The 26,808-nt window shown below is 58.5% G+C and overlaps 2 protein-coding genes across 3 annotated transcripts in view; one reads left to right on the forward strand and one right to left on the reverse strand.

The window, feature by feature from the left end:
- The window catches only part of LOC122382984 (putative acyl-coenzyme A oxidase 3.2, peroxisomal), a 31,860-nt gene extending 31,096 nt beyond the window's left edge, over positions 1-764 (forward strand). The window contains exon 12 of the mRNA XM_043369011.1: positions 330-764. Within this exon, the coding sequence (XP_043224946.1) occupies positions 330-494 (165 nt within the window). The 3' untranslated portion in view covers positions 495-764. The remainder of the gene's footprint in view (positions 1-329) is intronic.
- On the reverse strand, positions 736-26,762 carry LOC122382986 (cyclin G-like). 2 transcript variants are annotated; one of them, XM_043369013.1, is made up of 5 exons: positions 26,452-26,762; positions 16,161-16,288; positions 3,837-4,454; positions 3,065-3,249; positions 736-2,100 (listed from the first exon to the last, which is right to left on the reverse strand). In XM_043369013.1, the coding sequence occupies exons 2-5, from the start codon at positions 16,260-16,262 to the stop codon at positions 1,947-1,949; spliced, it is 1,059 nt and encodes a 352-aa protein (XP_043224948.1). In that variant the 5' UTR covers positions 16,263-16,288; positions 26,452-26,762; the 3' UTR covers positions 736-1,946. The 2 variants fall into 2 exon arrangements, with proteins under 2 accessions (XP_043224948.1, XP_043224947.1); XM_043369012.1 differs by lacking the exon at positions 26,452-26,762 and adding an exon at positions 22,245-22,398.
- Between the last annotated feature and the right edge of the window lie 46 nt (positions 26,763-26,808).

Here is a 26,808-nt window from a genome sequence, read left to right on the forward strand (position 1 = left end):
TGAGCTAATCCTTCCTGGTCTGACATTACATGAATCCCCCCCCCCCTGCGGATCATGTGTCGCTTGCTGAGCTACAAGGCCTATTACATACATAGAGATCCAATGCACACGATCGGACACTTCAGGTGAAATGTCAGACACCCAGTGCAGCCAGGCCCGCGCTGTTGTGTTCTGTCTGTGCTGTTGTTCATGCATCCCATCTGTCACCTAAACCCGCAGCTGTTTGCAGTTCTCCCGACAGCCCGGCGAGGGACATGAAAGGCTTACCATGTAAGCATATCAGACCGTATGTCCCACTACTGACATCCCTCTCCCCCTTTGTTCCCCAGCTGGGAGCCAAGGTGAACCTGACGGCGGCCAAGCTGTGCACCGAGCTCGGACCGCAGATGCTGCAGCTGGTCGAGGCGTTCGGCATCCCCGAGGAGATGCTGTCCGCTCCCATCGCCCGAGACTGGGTCCAGTACAACTCGTACGATAACCAGGGCGAGGTCTGAGCAGAGCCCCGCACGCACCGCCTCACAGGCGATAGGGGCCGCGGCCGCCGCCGCGCGCCCATCCCAACAATGCAATGATGAATAGTTTATAATGTCATATATCTGTATCGAAGGATTCGGTGATCGCGGAGTGACGAACGGTCCTCGGCGAGGACCCGCGCAGTGTGAAGTGATTTGTCCGATGTCCAAATAATCGCCGCATGCCCTCGGCAGCGTTCTCGCGTCAGACAAAACAGTGTGAGAAAAAATAATACATGTATTTCTCGATTTCGCAATATGTCACAAGATAGCCGAAACGCCAACTGTCTCTGCGTCAAAGCGGCAGCGAACTTCAGTGGGTGAGCTGGGGAGGGGAGGGGAGGGGGAGCTGGGGGCGGGGCGGGATGGGTCGGTCTGCGGGCCGCGGCGGGCACGGTGCCGGCCGGGGGACACTGGCCTTTGTAATGCCCGCGGGCCGGCGCCGGGGCCGCATAGCGGCGCCCTGTCACGCAATCATCATTATTGTCTCATCACTGATCACCTATTGCGGCGGCGCCGTGCACGGCGGCCCTGGCGGCGGTTCGTCGCGCGCGGCCGGCCGCACCCTCGGCCCCTCGGTACGGCGGGTACGACGCCGTCAGAGGGGCGTCCTCCGGGCCGGCCGCGCGCTCCGCTCCGCCGCCGGCGCCGCGGCCGCGCGCCCGCCGCCGCCACCGCCGGCGCACCGTCGGCCGCCCGGTAAGGGTCGGGCTTCAGGGCGGCGTCATCCGGCCGGCGGTGACGGCGGCGCGCGCGCGGACCCCTCCCTGCGGAGGGCGCGCAGAGACGCCGCTGACTTGGGTGCGCGCCCGGCCGCCGCCGCGCTGACTAGAGGTGCGCTGGCGGCCGGACGCGCGGCGCCCCACTCGGGCGGGCCTGCAGACACGCGCTCCACACACACGGGACGAACATAGCTTCTCTGGGGGACGGGCGGCCCGCGCACCGTCGCCGGGCGACGCCGCGCGGCCATTGCACTAATCAGAACGGAAACAAACGGGTTACTAGCGACAGGACAGGCAAGAAGCATCACTCATAAAATCACTGCGGAAGTAAGTTGTTTCTGAACTTAGCCGCCAATTGCTACCAGTATGAATACGACTTTGTGTGCAAACAAAGTTGAATATAGGGCGCAAGTTGGAAGCCAAACATCCACACATCATGTACGCACATTCATGCTACACACTATCACATTTTTTGACTTTTTGTACTTTTTAACTTTTTATGACAATTTGCTTTCCAAGTACTTTTTGTACGTTTTTTTAACGTTTTCCGAATGGACACTGCGTCAATGACATTGGAAACATGTGAAAAGCAAAACACGACGAAACTGTTAGCCGGCGCGGGGCGCGTCTCCTGGTGTTGGGTCGCGCCGCGCGGCCGGCGGGTGGGTGCGGCGGGCGGTGGGCCGCGCGGCCGCCGGTGGCCGCCGCCGGCTCAGTCCTCTGGCAGCGCTGTAAAGACGGCGGCGGGAGCCGGCGCCGCGCTGGCCGCCGGCCGCACGCACGCCTGGTTACAGTCGGTGCCACAGGCCGTCCAGCGGTGGCGCCGAGAGCCGCGCGAGGTCACCGTCGGGCCCGCAGAGTCCCAGCTGAAACACACAGAGGGGGAGCGCTGCCGTCAGTACACTGAGGGAGAACAAAAACCACCGTATCGAGACCACTGCCACTCTCAGCCGAGACCGCGAGAAGCCCGGCCCATGTCGCGGGCACGTAACTCATTTCACGTGACGCGAGTCAACACCCACCGCGCGACTCACAAGTGGCCCCTCCGGGCGAAAGACGTGTCCCAGAAACCCAACGGCACAAAAAACTCGCGTCCCACGGGCCACAGCTGGGTGGCCCAGCTGCGTCCGACGAGTCACGCAGTGATGGCATGCGGGCACAGAGGTCGAGAGGACGCGGAGCCGAAGGGAAAACAAAACAGCGCACCAAGGCCGGGCCGGATAGTGTCGAAGGTAAAGGCTGCTGCCAAGGCCAAGGCTGATGGTATCCGACCACAAGGTTGGGAAGAACGAGTGATGCGGCGCACCCTTGATCCTCGAACGGGGAAACGGTCGGCCCGCGGCGGAGCGTCACCACCCGAACCACCGACCTCGCCGGACCACAAAAAGCAGGCGTCTCCCGCGGAACGATACGCTGCCATCACGGGATCGGGGCGTCAGGGTTCGCAGGTAGGCGACCTTGAGGGTTCAGCTCGGCTCAATGACCCAGGACAAAGGATGAGTTCTACCGCTATCGTCAGCTAGCGACACAAAAACAATCGCGGTACTTTCCGCGTGCACTGCTGATGCAATCAGTTTGCAGCTGACAACTATTATCCCTGTACAGAAAACGATACACAATCGCTCGGCACTCGGCCGTTGACGACAATTGAAATTGATCCAAAGATCAAAAGCAGACTATCGATATCTCGTCGACCACAACAGCCACTCTTGGTACGAGCAGTAACGGATGAACAAAGTCCAGAACGCCCCTGTCGCTGCACCCAATAGTTAACCCTCTCATACCCTAGCGTCTGACACCTCCTCGCCCGTCAGTCCCGCGCCTTCTCACCTTTCTTCGATGGTGGGGAGAACAGAGCGCAGCCGGGTGGTGGGCCGCAGTTGTTTGAGCGTCCTGTTGGACAGTCGCCACATGAGCCTCTGGCGCGCGCGCTGCGGGGTGCAGCCGGCAGAGTTGTAGTTGGCCACCAGCTGAGACACCAGCTCGCGCGTCTTGATGAACGACGCGTCCTGGATCTGTGGAAGAGCATGACACAGATGGTCAGTGATGGGGATTACAGGATACGATTGGATAAAATGGTGATTGAAGCGGAGTCTGGTGGCTTAACAGGAAGTGCTGGTTCAAACAGCCCGCTACCAGTTACCGTTACTGCCGTAACATTGTTAGACCGGTCTTAAATGATGAATACGTGCAGACTTCAAGTCGCGACCACCACAATGCAGAACTAAGCGAAAAACTGGCGCAGGAAGCTGCGTGACAAACAAATGCAAAAAGTACCCAGCTATTCAGAATGCACTCATCGTGCTGCGTAAAACCGCGCAAAACACTGCCTCTTCGCGCACGAGCGGTTCGATTAGGTCCGAGACAGTGCACGTGAAGCACGCCTGTCCGTCCATGGTGACATCGCGTGTGGCAACAAACAAAAGAATCGGGGCCGCGTCCCGGACGGAGGTGGTTAGTGCGCAGTGTGGCGTCACGCGACCGCAGCCAGCGACCTGACCCCGGCTGATGACAGTGGTCCGGTCCAACGGCTTCCTGGAACGTTCAATTACCATAGACAGAGTAAAAAGTGAGTTAAGCTCCGCCCGTCCCCGGTACGTACCCGGCAGAAGTGCTGCAGGTCTTGCACCAGCACGGCCGTCTCCTGGCCGTCGCAGAGCTCGTGCAGCCGGCCGGCGAGCAGCGCCAGCGCCAGCTCACAGCTGCGCGCCGCCGACGCCGCGCCCGTGCACACCAGGCTCTCGAGCCGGCGCACCAGCGCCTCGGCGTCCACAGCGCGCACGGCCTCGGCCAGCGGCGCCGGCAGCCGGTCGGCGGTGCGGCGCAGCAGGGCGGTCAGCATGCGCACCAGGTCGGCGGCGGTGACGGGCCGGGTGGCCGCGCCGCGGTCACAGCCCAGCTTGTCGGCGATGATGCGGCTCATGCGCACCACGTCGCCGGCCGAGCACTTGGCCTGGCTGATGTTGACCAGGTCGGCGGGGCTGCGCGCGGCGGCCGCCAGCTGCGGCTGCTCGCGCGCCGCGTACTCCACCGCCAGGTGGAACGAGCTGATGGCGATGCAGCTGAGGTGTTTGGGTCGCGCGCGCATCCGGCTCAGGAAGCGGTCCATGATGTTGAGGGCGATGAAGAGGACGTCCGGAGGTAGCTCGTACCATACCTTCAGACACCGGAGCACCTGGGCTGAGCCATCGCGCATGCCCATCGTCACTTCACTGCCATTCTGAAACGGAGAAACGGAACAGGTCAGGTCACAGGTCACAACCAATCACGGACGCAGAAGGGTCATAGCTTAGGGTCGCACGTGTTCAACGATAAATCTAGGTTCTCTACCAATTACACATTTCCCACAACGAAGAAACACATCAAAGACAGGCCAAGGACGAAGGTACACACTACCCGCACCTGGGCGTCAGCTAACGGTCACCGGCCTGCCTATCGGTCACCGTGGGGGCCCACCGCTGATAGAGTACATCCGCACCGCCGGAAAAGTTCACACGGCAAAGAACCGACGGCGAAATGTCAGCTGCCGACCGTGAAACGTGGCTGTCATCGGACAGCTGAAACCTATAGTCAAACCCGTGCAGTGGAAGCTCATGTCATTGTTCTGTAACTCGTTTATGAGTCGACGAACCGTAACCCGGCGGCGGCCGTTCATTAACCCATGGGCCGCAGCCTTTCCTGGTGCGCCGGCGGCCGTTGGTTTCTTGTCACGCGCCGTGTAACTGTGCACCGGGGTCGGTCGGCGGTTCGCGGGCCGGGCGCCGAATAACGGTGGTGAGTTCCGGGCCAGCCTGGCGGCCGGCAGCGGCGCTCGGATCACCTTTCCGCGTCACCGCTGCTGGCACCGGCCGGCCAAGGACCAAAATATTTACAGCGGCCGCTGGCTCCTGCCGCCGCCCCGCCCAGCCAGGTGTGCTATCACGCTCCTGGAATGTTGTGTCCAGTCCAATGTTGTGATCGTCCTTACTCGACCACTGAACGGCAAGCTACGACCCTCACCTACAAATCAGACTCTGCGGTAGAGGAAATGAAAATCGCCACATCATTTTGCACACAATCCATTCCGGCAACAGAGCTTGTGGATCAAAACAAAGTGACCCGGCCGACCTCGGCCCTTGCCCCGGCACCATTCCCGGCCAAGCGGCTGCTGCGGACCGCTGCCGGCGCCGCACCATGACCGGTCGATCTCGTTCCGATTATATCTGCACATCGAGCCGCTTTAGCAGGCGGCGCGCGGCAGAAAGCGAGCGCACTAGCGCAGAGCCGCCCCGACCTTGACGGGAACCGGTTGTGGGAGTCCGACGAGGGGAGGGGAAGGGAGGGGGCCGGCCGCCGCTCCAGGGCCGATTCAGCCGGACATGAAGGGTGTCCCTGGCCGCGTCGGGGCCGCCGGGGCCATGAGCCAAACAAGGAGCGCCGGCTGCGCGCCGGGGGCAAGCTGCGTCCGGCCTTCCAAGGCAGCCCATCCGGACCGGACCGGACGGGGTCGCGCGCACGGCAGCTGACGGCCAGACGCCACCCTCCCCGTCCCCTAGACAACAGAGGGGGCAGAAACCGCAGGGGGACGCGCCGACAGCTGAGCAGTCAGCTGACGGGACAGCTGGAGCCCCGAGGCGGCGGCCGACCCCACCCGGTAACAGCCATCTGCCCGTCCGTCTACTGTGCGTGATCACCGACCTACCACCACCTGCCGCCTGGCCCGCGGCCCGGCGTCCTCGCCGCCCCGCCCCGGGCGTCCGATTCAAAACATTGCGCGCGCCCAACGGTCGCCAGTTGCGCGCCCTTCCTCACCCTCGCCGGCGGGCCGACCCCGGGCGGGCGGCCGCCAAATTTGGCCCACCCTCCCGGGTGCTGGTGAAGGCGAGCGATGTCGAGACATACCAGCTGAGAACCCCACTGAGAACCCCGTCGGAAGTCGGGCCGACACCGACCTCGAAAACAACCCAAATCACTTTGTGCCCGTTCCAGAATCCGGGAGGTCAGTTGTGAGGGAAGTCGGCGGTAATCTCAGGGAAATCAGCCGGCGGGGTGCGTCTCTAGTGTCCCTGAACAAGCGAAGAATGTCTGCTCGACCTGACGCGACCATAGGCGACATTCACTGAGCTGGACGGGGGGTGAAAAACACAGCCACGGACACAACAGCCGAAATCAGTCGACGCACATTCCTGTCCATTGAATACCGCAAAAGTATTACGTCCGGTACGCCGCGTCCTCTTTCTACATTAGGTATTTCACTTGTCATGCACACTGCAATTTGCACCCCTCCTGCAGCCACAGGCACGGCCCGGTTCGTACGGGCCACCTGTTGCAGGCGTCGTTTACCATATACGGCCTGTGTCGGGTCCGAGGTGACTGTGCCGCCGGCCGTTCGCCCCCGCCGACAGCTGTATTTGCCGCTCCGTGGGCCGCTCCGTGGGCGCACCGGATGCCATGTTTGACGGTGTCGGAGCCACTAAGTGGCCCGGTCTGAGGTTTGCCGCTCAGTGACGCCCGTGGCCACGCCCTGTGTCGGCCGGAGGTCGTCTCCGCGGACCGGAACAGACCGCCGGCGTCTGCCGTCCCTCGGCGGCTCCTCAGCTCACCCCCGGTCCATCTGCGGGCGGCCAGCGGAACGGGCGGCACCTGGCCGCCACCTCCCCGATCCGTCCCCTGCTCCTCCGCGGCCCTCAGCGTCATCCGCCGGAACCACGCATCCGCCGCTAATGACAGTCGACCCGGGGTCGGTCTCCCTGCCAATACGCAGACCTAGAAGCTTCTGGTCCCGCGTCGCTTTCCCGACGCGTAGTAGGAGAGACGACACCTCCCCTCAGCCCCGCTCCGACGCGTAGTCGACCTGCCCTGCCAGGGGGCGGGGCCGCCGCGCCTACTGCGTCATACCGGAGAGGAACAGAGATCTGACGTCATCCAAAGCCGCAGCGGCCGCAGGCAGACCCGCGCCACGGCCGTCGCCATTTCAGGCTGTCAACGACGAGATGCCGTGACAGCGGTGACGTCACCAGTTGTGCACGGTGACGTCATCAGCGGAGCTGGCCTCAGCGGGAGGAAGGCGGATTTGGCGGGCCGTGGGCGGTTTACAAGGCCCTCCGCACAGCCCAAGCAGAAGTTTCAGGGTCGCGACGGGGCGGCGGTAAATGGGTGACCTGGCTCGGAATCGCCGCCCGTCCTGCCCCCGCCCAGCTGTGCGTGTGACCCAGATGAGTGCGTGTGCGTGGGCCCGCGCCGGAGGCTATTTCTGTGTGACCTCGGCGCGGCGGGGCGGTCAGCGCGGCGCCGCGCGCCGGTCGAGAGTCGGGGCGGGTCGACCCATTCGCCGGCGCTGAACGACCGACTCTACCCTTGACACGGTTCGGCCGGCCGGCGGAGCGGCGGGCAGCTGGTCGCACCTTCCTCACCAGACAGTGGCGTAAACCGACCGCCGAAGGACGCAGACAGGACAGAGGTGACCTCAGAGCACAGCCGGTGGGCCGCCCCGCCCCGGCTGCGCCGAGCGTACCATCCTGCGACTCCAAATGGGCGCGCCAGCCAGTCTGGCCATCGAACGATGGTTATCGGACCGTCCCACAGAAAAACTGCCGCGACGCCTAAAAACACTGTCTGCTATTCCATGCAAAAAATCAGCACAAGGTCAACCAACGAACCCAATACACCACAGCTCGCCAAGGTCCCCTTCCCTACCCCGCCCCCTCCAGACTCGGTTCGGCGTCATTCCCTGCCGGCGGCGTCAGCCCCGTGCAGTGAGGCGAGCCCAGCTGACTGGGCTCGCACTGCCTCCCTGATGGCCCCCGAGTGCTCCTGGTCGGCGATGTAAACGGACACCACCCTTCCTGGGACGACAGCTGCGACGAGGCTGATTCCGTTGGGGAACGCCTGGCCGACTGGATGGAGGACATCGGGTGGAGGCCCCTCAATAGCGGCGCCCCGACCTTCATCAGTTACCGGACCGGGAGTCAGACGGCCCCCGACCTCGCCGCCTGCGGTTTCGAACTAGCTGCCAGGACCCACTGGACGCGGGGCTCCGACCTCGGGAGTGACCACCTCCCTATGGTGGTCGAACTCCGTGGGGCGGATCCCCCGCGAAGGAAGAGGAAAACGCGGTGGGCCCACCACAAAGCCGACTGGGTCGAGTTCGGGAAGTCGTGCGAGGCAGCCCTCTCCGTTCCGGCCCCCCCACAGGCCACGGTTCAACTTCTGGCCACCCGATTCACCGCAGCAGTCCAGGACGCCGCGAAGGAATTCATCCCCCGGGGAGCTAGGAGAGACGCCAAACCGTGGGCACTCCACCCGGATCTCCAGCTGGCGATTCAGGAACGCCGGGCAGCCAGAGACAACGTGAAGTCGGGAGACCCCCAATCGAGAACCCGCTGGATTGAGGCTAAGCGCCGGGCCAACCAGGTGGAGAAGCGAGTTACCAGGGAGCAATTCCGGGACTTCGTTACCACCGAGCTGAACCGACCTACCAGCGTGGGCCGAGTCTCCCGGCTCCTGAAGAAGTGGGAGGGTGCCGTGGACGACGACCACCGAGAGGGCGAGGCGATGCGGATCGGAGACCGGTTACTCGTAACAGCCGAGGAGAAGGCCAATGCGTTCGCCGCCCAGTACGCCCATGTCTCCCGCCAGGTGAGGGCGCCGAAGATCGACCGAGCTGCGCGACGACGACTGTCGGATCTCAAACCGCGTCGCTGCGCCGACTGTGACGGCGACCACACCGGGTGCTGCTAGCCATTCTCCGAGGAGGAGCTGACCAGAGAAATCCAACTTCTCCAACTGAAGAAGTCACCAGGACCAGACGGGATCACCAACGAGATGATCAAGCATCTCGGTCCGGTGGCGCGCAGAGCCCTCCTCCGCGTGATTAACCTCTCGTGGAGAGTCGGGGAGGTCCCCCGGGAGTGGCGCGCGGCCACCGTGATTCCGATCCCCAAGGCCTCCAAGGACAAGCGTCTGCTGACGAGTTACCGCCCGATCGCGCTCACAAGCAGCGTCTCCAAGCTCGCCGAGCGACTGATACTAGCTCGGCTTGCGTTCGTGGCGGAGAGTCGCGGCCTTGTCCCTGACGAACAGGTGGGCTTCAGAGCCAAGCGGTCTGCAGAAGATAGCATTGGCCGGCTCGTCCAGAACGTCCAAGACGGATGGCAGCGGCCCAAGTATGACAGGCGTGCTGAGCGACCGGACGGCAGCACAGCCCAGAAGTACCTCCTCACCGCGTACGACTTCAGCCGAGCGTACGACGTGGTAGACCACAAACTTCTGAAGCTGCGCCTCCTCGAGCTGGGCCTCCCTCTGTGCCTGGTTCGCTGGGTGTGGAGCTGGCTACGAGACCGTCGAGTGCGGGTTGAGGTACAGGGTGCGCTCTCCAAGGAGCGGATCTTCCGCGCGGGCCTCCCTCAGGGAAGCGTCCTGTCCCCCCAGTTGTTTTTGTTATGGGCGGCAGGACTAGCCGAGGCCCTCCGCGCACCTGGCATCTCACCGTACATATACGCTGACGATACTGCTGTGCTCAGCTCCGGCAACACTCTGGAGACGGCGATACAACGCGCCCAGACAGCGGCTGATGCTCTAGCCGCCTGGGCACACCGAAACAAGATGTTGGTGGCCGGAGAGAAAACCCAGCTGCTAGTACTGTCGCAGAACGCCAAGGACGCCGTCGGGTGCACCATCAAGGTGTCAGGGAAGACGGTGCGGGCGGGCGACTCACTGGTGCTCCTCGGCATCGAGTTCGACCGCCGACTCCAGTTCGGAGCACACTGCCGCCGTCTGAGAAGACGAGTCCGCCCCCGCGTCGCCCACCTGAGACGCCTAGCCGGCCGCAGCTGGGGGCTGGACGAACAGGCTCTAAGAACAGTCGCCAACGGATATGTTCGGGGGGCTCTGGAGCACGCTGCCGCTGCATGGCTGCCCGCAACCGCGCCATCTCACGCCGAGCTCATTGAGCGCGAGATGAGGGCGGCCGCGCGGATCGTCACCGGATGCCCCCGCTCCACGCCGACACACGCGGTGATGGCGGAGGCGAGGCTGGCCCCCATGGAGGAGCGGAAGAAAGTCCTCGCCGCTCGGCTATTGGGTCGTGCCCTGGCGTTACCGCCGACCGACCCCCTGCGCAGGACAGCTGAGGCCTCGGCGCCCTCGCGGCTGTCTTCTGTGCGGGGGTGGCGAACGCTGGGCCGCCAGATGCTGGCTGAGGTGGAGGTCACCGCACCGATCGAGCCGGTGCTGCCTCCTCGCATCCCGCCGTGGGAGCGCGGAGGAAACGTCACCTTCTGCCTGGACGTGGGGCCACTACGAACCGGTGCGACAGAAGGAGAGAAGATACGGGCTGCCACCCGTCATCTTGCCGCTCTACCACAGAGAGCAACCTGGTTGTGGACAGACGGCTCCGTGGAGGGTGGCGTCAAGGACGGAGGCTCTGGAGCAGTAGTCATCTGGTCGGACGGAGAGGAGGAAGACCTGAAGACACCGGCCGGACGACACTGCTCCAGCTACCGAGCAGAGATGCTCGCCCTGGCGTCCGGGCTTGAGCACCTGCTCGACAATCCACGAGACCGTGACATCCCCATCGTGATCTGCACGGACAGTATGGCCTCCCTGGCTACCCTCCGGGCGGGGCCTACCGCGCAGACGTCACCGCTAGGCGTCAGGATCTGGCGGGGCTTCTCGCGGCTGTCCCGGGAGGGTCACCGCCCGATTCACGCTCAGTGGGTGCCTTCCCACTGCGGGATCGAAGGCAACGAGCGGGCAGACGCCATAGCAAAGGAAGCGGCGGAGCTACCACAGGAGGACATCCCCGTCGACTCCAGGACCATCTGCCGAGCAGTAGCCAGAGCCGCCAGAGAGGCTACTATCAAGAACTGGCCAGCCGGGTGGTTCCGGTCCGTGATGGGCGACCGCCTACCGCCCCGAGTTACCGGCTTGGAGCGTTCCAGCGCGGTGGATGTCCACCAGCTGAGGGCCGGACACTGGTCTGGTGCCCGGTCCTACCTGCACAGAATCGGTCGCTCCCCGTCTCCGATCCCAGGCGGATGCCAGGGGTGCAACAGAGATGACTGCAGAGAGTCCTGGTGCCCCCTGTGCCGGGAGGAGCCGGACAGGCCGGACCATGTCCTCCTCCGCTGCCCCGCCCTGATGGGGACGAGATCAAGGACGTGCTACACCATCCACCCGGAACCGGAGGAGGTCCGGGAGACCGCCGTGGTGGCGGCCCTGGCGGCGGCCGCCAGAGGCGCCCAGAGCCGACAGGCTACACTTCATTAGAAGCGGAGGGAAGAACAACAACAACAGCCCAGCTGACTGGCCGGCGGCGGGTGAACGCCCTGCCACCGCCGCGCCGGTCGATATCCGGCAGCGGCTCACCTCTGCGCTCGGTGACAGGCGCCGGGGGTCGACCCGCTGCCGCTACACCGCCGTGGTGAGCCGCTGTTCCGCTGCACCGCTATATTGCCCCCTAACCAGCCCTGAGCCCGCAGCCTGGGTCCAGTCTCACCCGCGTAACCATCTCATTACCTGCCACCCCTTTCCCCGTGAAACCCAGGACAGCCGCCGCGTTTCTCCCATGTCGCTTCACAGCGTCTAAAGTGGACGGCGCCCCGGGCACGGCCTCCGGTCGTATTTGGTCATCATGAGCGGCCATTATACACTGAGCGGACGAGCGTTACGACGGGCCGGTATTAGGCCGGTCGCCGCCGGCGAGGCATTATTCCAGCCCCGGCTGCTATGAATGCAGACAAGGTGCAGCAGGACGCTCTCCAGCTTGGTGGACCGAATCTGCTGCGCGGGGTCGGCGGGCGACCCGCGCGGCCCCTCCACCCGACCAGGGACCGTTACGCAAGCAGCCGGCCGGCCGCCCGATTCGGGAGGCCACCCGACAAAGGCGGTGCGCCAGCACCCAAGGCCCCGAGTCGTCACACACAGCAGGCCTGATAAAGCTGTGGCCAGGTCCGGTCCGCACGGTCGCGAGCGTTCGGTTCGAACGCAGCTGCGATAGGATGACTGCGCTGATCGCACCGGGCGGGGGCGGGGGCGGGGGCGGCACGCATCACGCGCAGCTGCGCTGACCGCCGACGTCACCGCTGTGACGAAGCATTGCCAGTTTTAGCGGCCAGACCATGAACTTGGCACCGTTCAAGGACGCGCCCGGCCAGCCCGGCAGCCTGCCTCGAGGCTAGGCGAACCTCGAACCTCTACCCGTTGCCGCCTCTGCCCGGGGGTGGAGTGCAGGGGAGGGGTCCGGGTTCGGGTAATGGCACCAGCAGGCGGCCTCGGCCCGTGCTGCGCGAGCTGGGACCGCAGCCGTGCACCCATGGAGGGCCTCCCGGTACGAACGCAGAGCGCAGGGGCGGCTCCAGGCGCCTGTCACGCCAGGACGATTCACTATACACAGAACAAAAGCACATCTGTGCCGGCATTGATTAAAGCATACACATTTCAGCACATCGATTCTACTTATCATAACAAAGCTAAAACTAGGGTGCCCTACAGTCGGGGAGTGAGGAGCGCTCCAGGACGGGACTCCCCTACCACCCGGCCTAGAGTCGCCCCTGTTGCCCGGAGGCCGTCCCCAGGCAGAGAGGAGAGCTCACCAGTCGCACCAGCATCGATCCAAAACGGTCGGCCGCTCAGCAACCGGCCGCAGGGCGAACTTTGAACTCAGCTTTGAGCGCCACGCGCGATCGGCGCAATACCGTGCACAATCGGCACGCACGGGGTGGTTTTTATGACCGTCAGCGTCGTGCTGAGCCGTGGGCGGCGCTTTGCGGCAGATGGGTCACCGCTAGCGCCGCGGGGCACGTCCGCCCAGTTAGTGGGTCAAGGCACGGTACTACGCCTCGACCATCCAGCCATCTACGCCGCACGATGAGCTGGGGCTGGCCACTTTCTAATCGGGCGGCGGTGGGCGGCGGGCCAGGAGCGGCGCGGCGCTTCTCCGGCCGGCGGCGGCGCTGCAGATCGGACAGTCACTCAGCAGCCAGCGCTGCAGCATCAGCGGGCGGTCCGGTCCTCCTCCCTAAACAATGGCCACCGGACCGTGGGCCGGGCCGTGGGCCGGGCGGGTGACGGACGGGCTGCCCATGGCGCGGGCCGAGTGGCGTGACCGGGCCCCATCCTGCACGGCCGGCCGGCAGGCCAGTGACCGCCCTGGGGTCAGGGGTTGCCGCCGCCACCGCCGCCCGCAGGTCGGACGTGCCACCCGACAATCGCTGCCGCTCCTGGGAAGGTGGCCCGACCTCAGCGCGCGCCGCCCCGACCTCGTGCAAACAATGACGGCGGTTGGCTTTATTGCAGTTGTGGGAAGCAATCAGTGGCCGGGAGGCGGTTTTACATCAGCTTTCCAACAGCTGGGGAGGGTGGTTGAAAGGTGGTTGGCTTTCATGCCTTGTCTTTAGAGCGGCGCCCCGTTACACGCTTTGTTTGGCCGAAAATTGCGATGTCACGGTACGAAGGTCAAAGTTTTTATCCATGGTTCCTTCATGACGCCCTCGAGTTGCCCAACTCAAATTCTAGCGGCTAAACGTCAACCTGCTGACAGCCCATCCAGGATTAGAGAATAAGCCTTGGGTTTGCAATTGCATATCAACATCGAACTAATCCAGCAGGATGAATTACCACCATTCAAGGACGCAATGCCATCCAGCCAGGTTGCCTGATTCGCTGCTAATTCAGCGCCATCTGAAGATATCGCCGCAAACTCCCATGGCCGTGCATTTACCTCCAACCATTTCGAAACCACCCTCATCTTCTACGTACCCACGTCCCGGTCCGTCCCACAAACGACAGAACTTTCCACGTTCCACTTACGAGCACTACGGCTCACTACAACTATAGGAAATTAGGTTGGCACGACACCACCAACAAAGGACGCCTTTCTGGTCATCCCGGTTCGTGAATGCCATCTCTGTCGCTGACAGCATTCTTACAACGGTCACGGCTCGAAACAGGGCGCCTCTGTGACATCATTCACCGTCGCCAGGTCCGCCAGCCATCCGGCGCTGCGCGCATATCCGCGCGGAACGGCACGCAGCCCGTCGAGCTGTCAGCTTTCACCGCTCTGGTCCTGGCGAGGACGGCTGCCATCCGGCGGCGAGGACGGCTGCCATCCGGCACGGTCGGCCGCAGGACCGTCCGGCGGACACTTTCGTCGTGCATGTCGTCAGTCCGCGCAATGCTGACGAAACCGACCGGCGCGCAGCACGGAACGGGGCAAGACAGGGTCACGGGCGACACGAATGGGTCACGGTGTTTGAGCACACGGCGACTGGCGCAGGGCGGACACGAGCAGGCAGGGACAGGCACACACGGGAACGAACAAGTCACGATGTAACGGGGGAGGGCGACCGCTCGCGCGGCGCCCCAGTAACAAGTCGCGGCAGGCCGTTACGCGGAAACTGGAGCCGGAGGCACATTCACGCATGGACACGTCTCTGCGTCCTGGCAACAGGGCGATAGGCACGTCCGGTGCGGGTACCTCTCCCCTCTGAGTCACCTGAGTCTCGCTATTCCTGTCCTCGGCTCCGTGACGATAGCATGCGGTTCATAGGGAAACACCGCCCTGTATCCTACCACGCCCCGGTTTCCCCGTGAGCCGATCGACCACCGCCGCTGACCCCGACAGCTCTCACGAATCCCGCCTGCGTCGCAGCGGCCCCGTCCGTGACCTTTTGCCACCGCCGCTGTGTGATCGGGGGTCAGCCCGACCGCCGGCCGTCACCGGCGCGAAGGTCTCCGGCCCCCCACCCCTGGTCCAAGGCGAGGACACGGGCCGGTCACCGGTACACGGAAGGATACGAGCCGCCGCGGACACGGTTCTGGAGCGAGGACGGGGTCAGCCCGGAGGGGACCGATAGATGGGTGTTCCGGGGGTAAGCCTACGCGCGGACCCCGTCCTTGGCAGACGCAGCCTCTGTAGGATAGATCTTGACATTGAACCGGCTTTTCCGGGAAATGCCGCATTTAGAAATGTTTTACCGTAATCGCACCTTTGTTGTGCCAAACAGCGGGCCAATTACATCCAGTTTCCGGGAACTTCGCCAAAACACTGCCATCTGTACAAAAACTAATCCAAACTAACGCCCAATTGACTTCCAAGCTGACAATGGAGTTAGAATCGAGTCAACCCACCGCGGCGGGTCACCGTCCCATAATTGTAAACCTTTCACACCTCGCCCCATCTCATCTGCCGCATCTGCACCCTGTCGGGCACGCAATCTCCACCCGTGCCGTGTCGTCAACAGAAACAAAAACCCGCTCTCGCCGGCAGAGGCGGCGGCACGGACGGGTGACCGCCGTGGGACCGCAGGCTCTGCAGCACGTGTCCGAGCACCGGCAGAGAAATCGGGAGAGGAAGCGCCGCGCTGCCGTCGCCAGCTCTCGGGCCTTTCACCGGCGGCGGCGGGGGCAGCTGGCCGGGCCTGAGGCGTTATGAGGCGGCAGGTGACGCCGGGACTCCGGCCCGTAGTCGGTGAGGCGGCACGGGCTCGGATCCAAGGACCACTCCGCAGTCAGGGCAGTGGCACGGTAGGAATCAATTATAGGTACCGGTGAAAATAAGGGAAAGCGCAGTGCTAATGACTAAGGGCGACATACTTCGCACTAATTTGGAACAGATGCAGTGAAGGATGCAATAAGAAATTACTACTTCGCACACGGTAAAATTCGGCGGACATCCCTCCCCCAGGACAGCCACCAAATGCAGCGCTCACTCACAAGTAGCAACGCACGCGTCCTAAACAGAACCATATAGGGACCCCAACACAACCCTCACCCTCCAAATTTGGGCGTCGTGCAGCAACTATACCCCCGAGAAGCACACGCCTGCATTCTAAACCGGTAACCGAATGGGCGCATCTCTGCGTCAAATTACAATCACCTCGTCCTGGTTTCAGTACCCCAGGACCCGCAGCACCGTACAGAATGAGGGCGGGGGCTTTGTTCTCACCTCGGTTGTAATCGGCAGCTGCAGTGACGGCTGGTATTTGGACTCCAGGATCAGTGCCTCCTCCAGGCGTCCCCACGTGGATTCTGTTCCCCCGCTCGCCATCCCGACCAAAGCTGAGACAATGGGACCTGCGGAGACACAGAGACAAAGTCGTGAGACACACAGACACGAACATACACGGTAGGTACATTTGCAGACAACAGAAACAGCCCTCGTCGAAATGTAAGTGCAGGCTGAGCCAATGCCCTGGCTCCATTTTAGTGTTTATAGGTAGCTATTCCAAGTCGCAGTTCTCTCTAGTTCCACCAGTGGCTATACGTCGCTGCTAAAAAGTGCGCAGCAGTGGACGCCAGAATGTTCGGAGGCCTGTTGATGTTATTGATCCATGACAGAGATTGGTCAGCCAGGAACCATTAGGTGCGCGATAACCTAGGGCCGTCGGATACTGGTGTCAACAACGCGTCCAACTGCGCAACCGCGCGATGGTGGCCGACATTCCCCGTACCTACAGAGCCGCTCGCTGAAGGAGAGCCGGTGGAAAGCCCCGCCCGCCCGCTGACGTCAATACGGACTCAGTAGCGATAAGCACTGAGGCCCATCTGACGTTATTTCCTATGGGCTATCATCAGCATAATAATTTAGGCTTTTGGAAGCCGACGGCCCATCATGTGGACCATAACTCGGGCTTTAGGGCGTACCAATCGCATGACCTATCACCCCATATTGCTGGTGGACCATCGCCGCTATCCCACACCGGTACTACCCTATAACCCGGCCCCGGTTAGCCGAGGTCTCAGCGGGGTGGCAGACGCCAGGGTGACCTCTCCGAGCCCAGAGGTCACCTCTCTGAGTCCAGAGGTCACCTCGGAGGGTTGATCGAGGGACGCTGCGCCGCCGCCCGACGGCAAGTCGGTGGCCGTTGGCGTGTGGGGTGACGCAAGCAGGCGCGGCGGCTGACCCCAACTCAACCCCCGCTGGGCGGCACAGCGCAGTGGTGCCCCGTTCAGCCCCGCACAGCTGCAACGACAACGATACAAAGAAAACCGGTCCCAGCGGCCGTGTCAATAGCACTCGGCTAACGCCTACACTGGTGAGACGATGTGACGCATTTAGGCGGCCGCCGGAGGCTGCTGTCACCTCTTGGCCTATATCACGCTGCAGAATCGGGCCGACTAGCGGACATCGGGTCACCCGACTGACATTGGCCCCTTTGGTGTCATCCGGAGGAGGGGAGGGGACTCATGGGTGTCTGCCAACCACAACTCGACCACCGCAGCCCCGCCGGCGACGGGCGTCGGTTCAAACAGCGCTGGCGGCGGGCGATGGCCCAGGGCCCGGGCGCTGACCGTTAGCAACAGCGACAAAAAAAAAAACGAACGGCGGCGTACCAAGGAACGACGCTACAGCAGCGGAGGGCAAAGAAGCAGCGATGTACCCAGACCAATATTCGGCATTACGTAATGAAGATATTGATTAGAGATTACGAGTGGACCCCTCCCCTCTCCGGACCGCTACCCCTCCCCCGGCCGATGGAGACAAAGGGATCGCCGTCTCTTTTTTTTTTTTTTTTTGAATTTTGCTCCCGACAGGCCGAGGCCCTGGTCGGGGTAGGGGGAAGTTACTAGCTGGCAATTAGCCAGATCTTCCGTTTTACTTTACTTTAATGCCGGCTATGTTATTCCGGCCCAAGGCAGTATCAAGAGCAAAGTTTACGTTAGACCGGCTCATGTGACGTCCGGTGGGAGCAAGTGCAAGGGAAAGCCAGAAAGGGTGCCAGAGTGGCAGTGCCGAGAGGGATTTTGAGTACTTACATTTCTTGCTGCTGAATCTTGATGCTGAAATGTGGTAGTGTTGTAATGTGTGCTGTTGTTGTGTTGCGAGTTCCACCAGGAAAGTCCTAACTAGAAAAACCTGGTGCCTATCTTAGAGGGCAAAACCTGTGCGCTTTTGCCAAATTGCACAGGAAAAATCCCTTTGCTTTGATATTACGTTACGTTATATCGCTAATGTGTAAGTGTGTTTGTGGGGCTATGTGTCTCGAGTGGGCCTCAACCTTTAAGAGGGATCCCTGTCGAGAACCGCGAGAGGGATGGGCAGGTGCCGATTGCCGCCGCCGCCGCCGGAGGGACGCAAACGCGCGCGCTCGCAAACATAGACGAAATCACGGCGCAACAAGAAAAATGGAAACAAAAACAATTACGATGAAATCACGAGAGAAACCAAGAGAAACCAAGAAAAACCAAGAGAAAATCATGTGTCCAAGGAGTTGGGGGAGGAGCCCACCGCCGCGTGCCAGTGGTCCCCGCGGCGGCGGCTGGTGCCCGTAAGCTCGGGGCTCCTACAAAACCCCCACCAAGTGCTGATTGGTATGATTAGAGAACTGACGTTTCAGTGCGGACTCCAGTGACGTAACAATTCATTAAACGGGTCGTTGCGGACGGCATAGTGCCGACACCTCTTTCTCCAAGCAGATGGGGGGCAGAGGAGCCCGCCGCCGCGTGCCAATGGTCCCCGCGGCGGCGGCTGGTGCCCGTAAGCTCGGGGCTCCTTAATTGACATGGCCAGTATCCAGGAAATCAAAAAGATTGAGTCCCGCGCCCAGAACCGCTATCGACGGCTGGCCGACCACGGAACTGAGCGCGAGACTGTGCTATATGGATCGGTCTAGCCTGGAATTCTTCAGGAAAGTGAAAAGCAAGTCGAGTAGATCCGGGTGAGAATCGCCGAGGAGAGTAGGAATTGAAAGTGCAAGTTGGTTGTGGGTGATATATTGGATTATAGGTTGCCTCTCTGCTTGATATTGGGGACAGTGGATCAAGAAGTGTTCAATTGTGTATCTTATGTTACAACGTTGGCAGATTGGAGGGGGGCCTTGATCAAGGATATATTCATGTGTCAATTTAGTATGTCCGATTCTAAGTCTGGCTATAATTACTTCTTTAAGCCGGGTATTTTGATAAGCAGTCGACCAGTGTCCGATAATTGGTTTGATTGGGTGAAAGTAGTAATGTGGATTTACGTCCCATTCAAACTGGACATACTTTTTGTAGGACGTGTAAATGACATTAAGATAATCTGATACCGGGCATGGGAGGGAGTTATTGGGGGGATCACGGAGGCTGGCTTTGGCCGCTTTGTCCGCGCGCTCATTCCCCACAATATTCGCGTGACCGGGTATCCAGATTATCTTAACTTCTCTGTTTTGGTCGGTGATTTGATTAATTTGTCTTTTAATGTCTCGCGTGATTGGGTGCGAATCATTATGGGCCGCTGCGATTGATTGCACTGCTGCCTTGGAATCAGTACAAATCATTAGTTGTCTATCAGGTTTGTTGATTACGTGTCGAAGCGCTGCACTGATCGCGTAGAGTTCGGCCGAAAAGATGGAGTGGTTATCGGAGAGGCGGGTGGATTGTGCGAATCCTTTTATATAGAAGGCGGCTCCGGTCTTGTTGTCCGCCCGAGAGCCGTCTGTGTATATAAAAGTATGGTCTTTATGGTCGTTTTGGAATTCGAGGAAAAGTTGTTTCATTTCATCAGTGTTCATGTCTTTTTTGTTGTCATCGAAGAGGATGAGGGTTTGGATGGGGTGCCTAGTCCAGTACGGGCTCAGTGGAGGGTTATCAAGAACCTTTGGAGTTTCTATTTTATAGTCCCTAAGTATGTTTTTAAGGTGTCTTCTTATTGTTTGGTACTTGTATTCTCTATGTGTTATTATGTTATTTTCTGGTAGGTTACTGAGTATAGCGTATGGTATTGTATCTTTTCTTGCCATTACTTTCGTGTAATACCTTATAAGCTGGTATTCTCTTCTTCTTTCCAGAGGAGGAATGTTTGAATCAACACGGAGATTCGATGAAGGCGAAGTGCGGAGTGCGCCAGAAATAATGCGAAGAGCGGAATTCTGGATACTCTCGACCTTGTTACTGAGAGTAGTGGATATATTTGTTAGTAAAAAGGCATTATAATCCAAGATGGATCGAATCAGAGATGTATATAGAAGTGTCAGTGTTTTTCTGTCGGCGCCCCAGTGTGTACCAGAGATACATTTCATGATGTTGAGGCGCCGGGTGCACCTTCCTGTGATGTCTGCTATGTGTTGTGTGAAAGTGAGTCCCCTGTCCAGTGTGATGCCTAGATATTTAAAGGTATTTGTTTGCGGAATCTCAACCCGGCCCAAACGGAGCGGGCGTGGAGGTGTGGGGTGTCTGCGTTGTTTGGAAAAGGTTAGTGAGGCTGACTTGTGGGGAGCAATTTGCATTCCCCACTTGTCACACCATTTGTTTACGTGGTTTAGTACCGTTTGAAGTTTTTGGTATGCCGCATTCACATTGTGGTGCGACGTCCAGACCGCCAAATCGTCCGCGTACATGGAATAGTGTACGTTATGTGTTACATTGTGTATATTGTCAAAGATGTCATTTATATATATAAGGAAGAGCGTCGGGGAGAGAGGACTTCCCTGAGGGACGCCGTGATCGAGGTTATGTAGGGTTGAGTAGGTGTTGCCTACTCTGACCTTGAAAGTGCGGTTATTAAGAAAATTACTTATGAAATTGGCCATTCGGCCGCGTATTCCCATGTTATGTGTTTTTATAAGTATAGCTTTGTGATGTACTTTGTCGAAGGCTGCTTTCAGATCGAGGAAGAGTGCAGCTGTAACTTTATTATGGAAAAACCCCTGTTGTATCGTGTCGATAATGTGTATCAAGTTGTCAGCTGTGGAGCGTGCTGGTCGAAATCCGTTTTGGTGTTGTGAGAGCTTGTGTTGTGATTCTAGGTACACTCTGATTCGATTGTTGACCATTCTCTCGACGATTTTAGAGGCACAGCTCGACAATGAAATTGGTCTGTAACTAGCTGGATCGGTGCTATGTTTGTCTTTTTTGAGAATGGGGATGATTATACTTTCTCTCCAGGAGTCCGGAAAGTGGCCTTCAACCCATAGCTGGTTGATGACCTTGAGAAAGTGTTCAAGGCCAAAGGGGGTTAGTTTTCTGAAGAACATGTAGGGCAGTTTGTCCGGGCCTACCGAAGTATTCCCACACTTTACGATTGCATGTTGTAGTTCATATAGGGTGAATAGGTGATTGTAATGTTCTGTGTTGTCGGATTGGAACGTGAGTGTTGATAGGGTGGTGCTGAGGTTGTTGTGTAGAGTGCCTGAGTAGTTGTTGTTTGAGGATATGTTTGCATAATGGGCTGCAAATTGTGTGGCAACTGCTTGTGGGTCTGTTGTGAGTGTGTTTTGTATAATCAGTGACGGAATTTTATATATCTTTGGTTTATTGATGCGGAAACATCTAAGATGTTCCCAGACTTTAGTAATGGGTGTGAAACGGTTGAATTTGTTCGAAAAGCTTTCCCAAGACTCTTTTTTTGCTGCGTTGATGACTTCTTTTGCGTTCCTGATTTCGTTCCTGAGCTGAATTTCATGAGCAACACAGGGGCAGGCCCTACATTTCCGTAGGGCTCTGCGGCGCCTCGCGACTGCTTTTTGACAGTTTTCCGTCCACCACGGGGCGTGTTTGTAACCTCGCCGTCTCGCACCATTTCAAACACGCCAGCCCGGTGGCGGACCGTTGTGAGCGGCTCAGTCCGTGTCCAGGATCATCCCTGGAGCCCGATCGTGACCGAGGAGTGGCACGGACGGGCAGTCCTTGTCACAGGACGACCTTGGTCACGGGCCGCTCCCAGCCCCCAACCGGTCAGCGGGGGGGGGGGGGCGAAAACGGCACACCTGGGAAAACTGACCATCGGCCAACAGAGAGGAGCCCTGCAGCCGAGTTTGGAGGCATCAATAGCCAAAGAAAGAGCTTTACAGCCATAGGAAAACCTACAGGCCCCGTCCAACTATTTTGAACAGAAAACCACTGAAGGCTATCGTTTGATTGACTATCTTAGTCATAAAACGTGTGCATAAAACAGTGAGCCGTGAAGCAAAAAGTCAACAATGACCAAAGTACCGATAGCCCGGTATTGTCACGACGCTACTGCCCATGGCAACGGTGGGCGTTTGAATTTAGCAAAAAAATCCAACAACAACAACACGCTTGGCAACAACCGCCACGTCACAATACTCACTATTTATAGATGCATATGCCTTGCGGCTTCACTCCTCTGCCATATCCCAGTCGATGGGACGCGAGACACGACACAACCGCACAGCGGGCGAGTTTCCTTTGTTTATGCGGGCCGCGGCCGAGCGGCTCCCAGTCCCCTACTACGCAGGCGAGCGGCGGCAGGCGCCGCCCCCTCCGCCGAGCGGCGCCGTGACGTCACACATCGGCCCACGGCACAGGGTAGTCGCCAGCCCGGCCGGCACAGGATGGCCGCGCCGCAGCCGGACAAAGAGCCGGGCGACGGTCGCGGGCTCGGCTGAGGGCGAGCGTACGCTGGAGGCTCCAGGACAATGGCACAGTGGCTACATGGGAATGCCACGGCCGATTTTTCGCTTGTGCCACGCAGAGTACGTTGGCGAATGGTAGGCACTCCTGCTCCGCCCGTTTCACCGCAGTACTCCGCCCGGTACCGCCTTAGTAACAAGGCCGGGATGTTTGCACGCCGATAACCAGTAAACGCTGGTATAAACTGACAGCGGTAGTGTGATTTTGGGCAGCGCATGAACGCGTCTGCCCGGAGGCACATTCAATCACGATACCTGGCGTTGGTAGCGTCACTTTTCAAAGACCTGACCTGACGCAGGGCAGAAGACAGGACCAACAGTTGAGCTGAGTACGCCACTGGTACCAAGTGCCAAGAAACCGATCTTGTCAGCTCACGGTATGCAAATGCTCGCCAAATATGCGTCAGAGACCTACACTGAGTGACGGGCCGACGCCACAGACTTGCTCATCGATAAGTCGCTTCCAGAAACACGAGCGAGCTTGTCGCTTCCTTATGTCCTACGCGTTCTACGCCACAGTAACTCCCCGGATATAACTAGCATCATCCTTACGAAATCCCCAGCGTCGTCATACTCATCATGCTTCTTCCACAATGATGAAAAGTCGATCGCGCTTTCGTCACCGGGGTACGTCGCTGCTCGCGTCCAGTGACGCACCAGTGACGTTACGCGTCCTCCGTAACGTCACGTCGCGTGACGAAGTAACAACAGGTGATGTAACACCCCAGAGAACCGGCGGAACAGCCGGAAACGGCAATAGAAAATCCGCTCATAGCCCACTCGCAGCCGTCAGCAGCGAACCAACAGGAGAAAGCACGCCAGTACGACATCCGTCCGGCGGCCGTCGAAACAAAGCACGACGCCTGCCAGGCGCTATGCCGCAAAACAGGTGCATCTAATTACCCCCACTTCCAAGCCGACATACTTCCATAGGCCGGCACCTGGCGGATACGGTAACGGTGCGTATCCACCGACCGACCGACGCGCAGGGGTGGTCGGGCTGTGCCCTCCCTGGCACCCGTTCGGCTTCGCACCCGTCCGTTTGGAGCTAGCTCGGGACAATCCGTCCGGTCGGGGACCAAGGACGGCCGCGGAGCGACCGATTTCGGAAGCCCACGGGCGGCCGGCGCCGGGTCCGCCGGCGGCACGCACGGATCACGTGAACCCTACACGTGACCGTCACTACCACCGCCTCGCCCTCAGCCGAGCCGGGCCGAGTCGGGCCGGGCCGGGATGGAACAACGACCGGCCGGCCCGAGAGAGGGACGCCCTAAAACGCAGCCACAAAAACACTCCCACGGCGTAGACCCACCGAGCTTTGGATGCCCTCTGAGGAAGAGAGAGACGTTCGGGACGAGACCGAGGTCGGACCTCACGTTCCAGCCAGGAGGTCGAAGCGTGACGGGTGGGCGACGCCGTGACGGTCCATCGACAGGGGCTTCAGAGGGGGCGCCAACCGCCACCGGCCGGTGATGGCGCGAGCTGACACCGTGCAGGGGGCAGTGCCAAACGAAACACGCACACCCCCTCCTACCTGCCTCCTGAGCTGCCAGTCCCTCCATATTTCGGGGGCGGCGATGAAGTGACGGGCGGAGGCGGAGGGAACACGGGGCGATGCCAGCCGTGCACAAACCGAGCAGACACAGAGAGGGGCACACCCCACGGGCGGAGGAGTTCCCAAAAGTGGTCTACAGTGAGATGAACAGCATGTCAGTCCCATTCGTGGTCGGCACCGACGGGCCACTTCGGCAAGTAGTGATCAGAGATAGTGCGAACCGGCGATCAGTTGTCGTGCGGATCGGTATATAGAAAGAGGCAAGTGAACAAAGAAGCTTCTACACTTCGGTATCAATCGCTAAGCACCATTCAATTCCAAGCCAAAAGACAAGAATAACCACGCCTTGCATGGCGTTGTCACGGTCACCTCGCCACCGCGTCGCTGCGTTAGATTTTCCTGCGAGCTCCATCCGGGTGGTGGCCCCTGCTAGAATAGCTGGCCGCCGCGCCAAGGCCGAGCTGCCGGCGGCGGCGGTCGGTGCAGCGCGGACGGCACGCCCCAGCTGCCCGACCCGGGCGCGCAGCCGGAGATTCCCGCCGGCCGGCCGGCGAGCGGCCACCGGACCGTACCACCATGACCTTGAGCAGAGCAGCCCAAAGCAACGCATCGAGATGCCATCCGACAGTGAGACGGGAACGAGCCCAAATGACGATGGGGTCGGATTTTTTTTTTTGCAATGATTGACGTCCTTAAGTTACATCAAAAAGGCATACAATACTTGAAAGGTAAATTGAGCACTCAGCTAAAGACAATTGAAAGCCAAAATAATGCCAAAAGCCTTGGCAACATAATAATAGTGATTATGTCACATTAAATAGCCTTTTTCAACACAAGATGAATGGAAACTAGATGGAGTGCAGCCTGTCTCAGGGCTTAACATTGTTGGATAACAGCATGATGGTCAATTACACCTGTCAATGGACAACAGCTATAAATAAAATACACATGACATACTATTTGCCAACCATATTAAAATTTCAAGTAGCCCCAACTCATTGTTTGATAAACTACATTCACCAGTAACTGCCCAACTTGCATGACTACACCAAAATCTACCAGAGGAAGCCAGAATATGTGGCCATTTCTTTCCACAGTAACACTTTTATTTAAAAAAAAAAATCATTTAACTGTCAATGCTGCTTTGCAGACCCTTTTACCTGAATGTTGAAATTTGACTCCAATGTTTGAAAATGCTTATTCACCATTGGAACCAGAGCATGTTGATGTACAAATAGTACCTACAGTAAACTCAACATTAGTTGTCAGGCATCATGCTGAATCTTTTTTCATCAGGCTGATGATGCCAACTTAAGGTCTGCAGGGACTTCTTGAAAAAAGGCTAGGACTTCTGCTCTAGGTCCTAGTCCCAGCTCCTAAGTCTTAGTCACTCTATCCAAACAGAGTTAGGAATTTTTGCTAATGCTTGATATAAGAAATATCTCACATTTCACAGACAGATGACTGAGCTCAGTCTTACCACTCATGTCCTTCAAGAGCTGCCAGGCAATTTTACTGTAACTCACACAGGTGAATTCAGGAGACAGACTGGTAAATCATAATTTCTCTTGTTAGGTATACCATGAAACAGGATAAATAATCATTAGGCTTATCTACTCAATATTTGATAAGGCTGAGCCAAGATAGGCCCTAATTAAGCGACAGATGGGAAACACAGTCACAGGACAAGCAGAAGATTATAACTCCAAGAAAATAATACCTGCAGCAAGATTGATTACACAAAATAAAATAGCATGGAAGAAGCTAGTATCTACTCTACTAAATCAAGTCCGCTTTTATAGAAATTGTTATGTGCAAATTTAAGAACACTGACTGTTTTTCCATCATAAAAGACAGACTAATTAGTTAAATAAATGCTTCTGGTCAGGTAACTATATGCATACTAAGCAGGGCATGACATTTAAATTTGCCATCATAATTTACTGTGAAACAGTAAGCATTATCCAAACCAGGCCCACTTACAAATCCAAGAAGATAATAGCAGCAGGTACCACAAGGAATAATTATATGTCTTAATTGTAATCGAATCCCTGAATTCAACTCGACAAGGTGACCATTGCCATCAACAAGTATGCGAAGGGCTCATTCTATTCAATGTACCTGTAGTACAGAACACTGAAAACAAATATTAATTTTTCATGAAATAAAATACATGTCTCTTTTGAGCATTTAGTTACCTTACAAAACAACTGAAAATTGATCAAGAACAAGAAAATGTGGCGAGACTGTGACTAACTCAACGCACTACATAGACCGACATAGGAATGAAGGACAAAGACACACGCTGCTATAGCATGCTGACAGCTCACCTGTGGAGTAGTAGCGAAGTTTTTAGCACTCCATTGTTGGTGTAGGGGAGCTCCGAATAAAGTAAAATTAATTTTCAAGTTGGAACAAGTCGGGATGACCCGACCCCGTCGAGAATATTCTGGGGACTCCGACATTGATGCTACCAGATGAAGGAAACCAGCAGCGTAATGTTTAAATAATATTCAGTCATCGTGAATTGTATCAAACACTTTGTGAAAATATCTTTAAGAGATGCTTACTTGACAAATTTTAGAAATTTCTGGTCGACTAGTGGAAGTGTATAACTCTGAACTGATGATGACTTGGTGTGATTTGTCTTCTGGGTAGGGAGAAAACTTTCCCATCAGCTGAGATTT

Source organism: Amphibalanus amphitrite, unplaced genomic scaffold, assembly GCF_019059575.1.
Source record: "Amphibalanus amphitrite isolate SeventyFive unplaced genomic scaffold, NRLGWU_Aamphi_draft 000152F_arrow, whole genome shotgun sequence".
NCBI lineage: Eukaryota > Metazoa > Arthropoda > Thecostraca > Balanomorpha > Balanidae > Amphibalanus > Amphibalanus amphitrite.

Excerpts from the sequence above, each read along its gene's own strand:
- LOC122382986 (XM_043369013.1), bottom strand. The coding sequence starts at position 16,262 with ATGGCGAGCGGGGGAACAGAATCCACGTGGGGACGCCTGGAGGAGGCA. Across the intron at positions 4,455-16,160 it reads AGCTGCCGATTACAACCGAG|AATGGCAGTGAAGTGACGAT; the intron begins GTGAGAACAAAG and ends TCTCCGTTTCAG. Across the intron at positions 3,250-3,836 it reads ACCTGCAGCACTTCTGCCGG|ATCCAGGACGCGTCGTTCAT; the intron begins GTACGTACCGGG and ends GCTCTTCCACAG.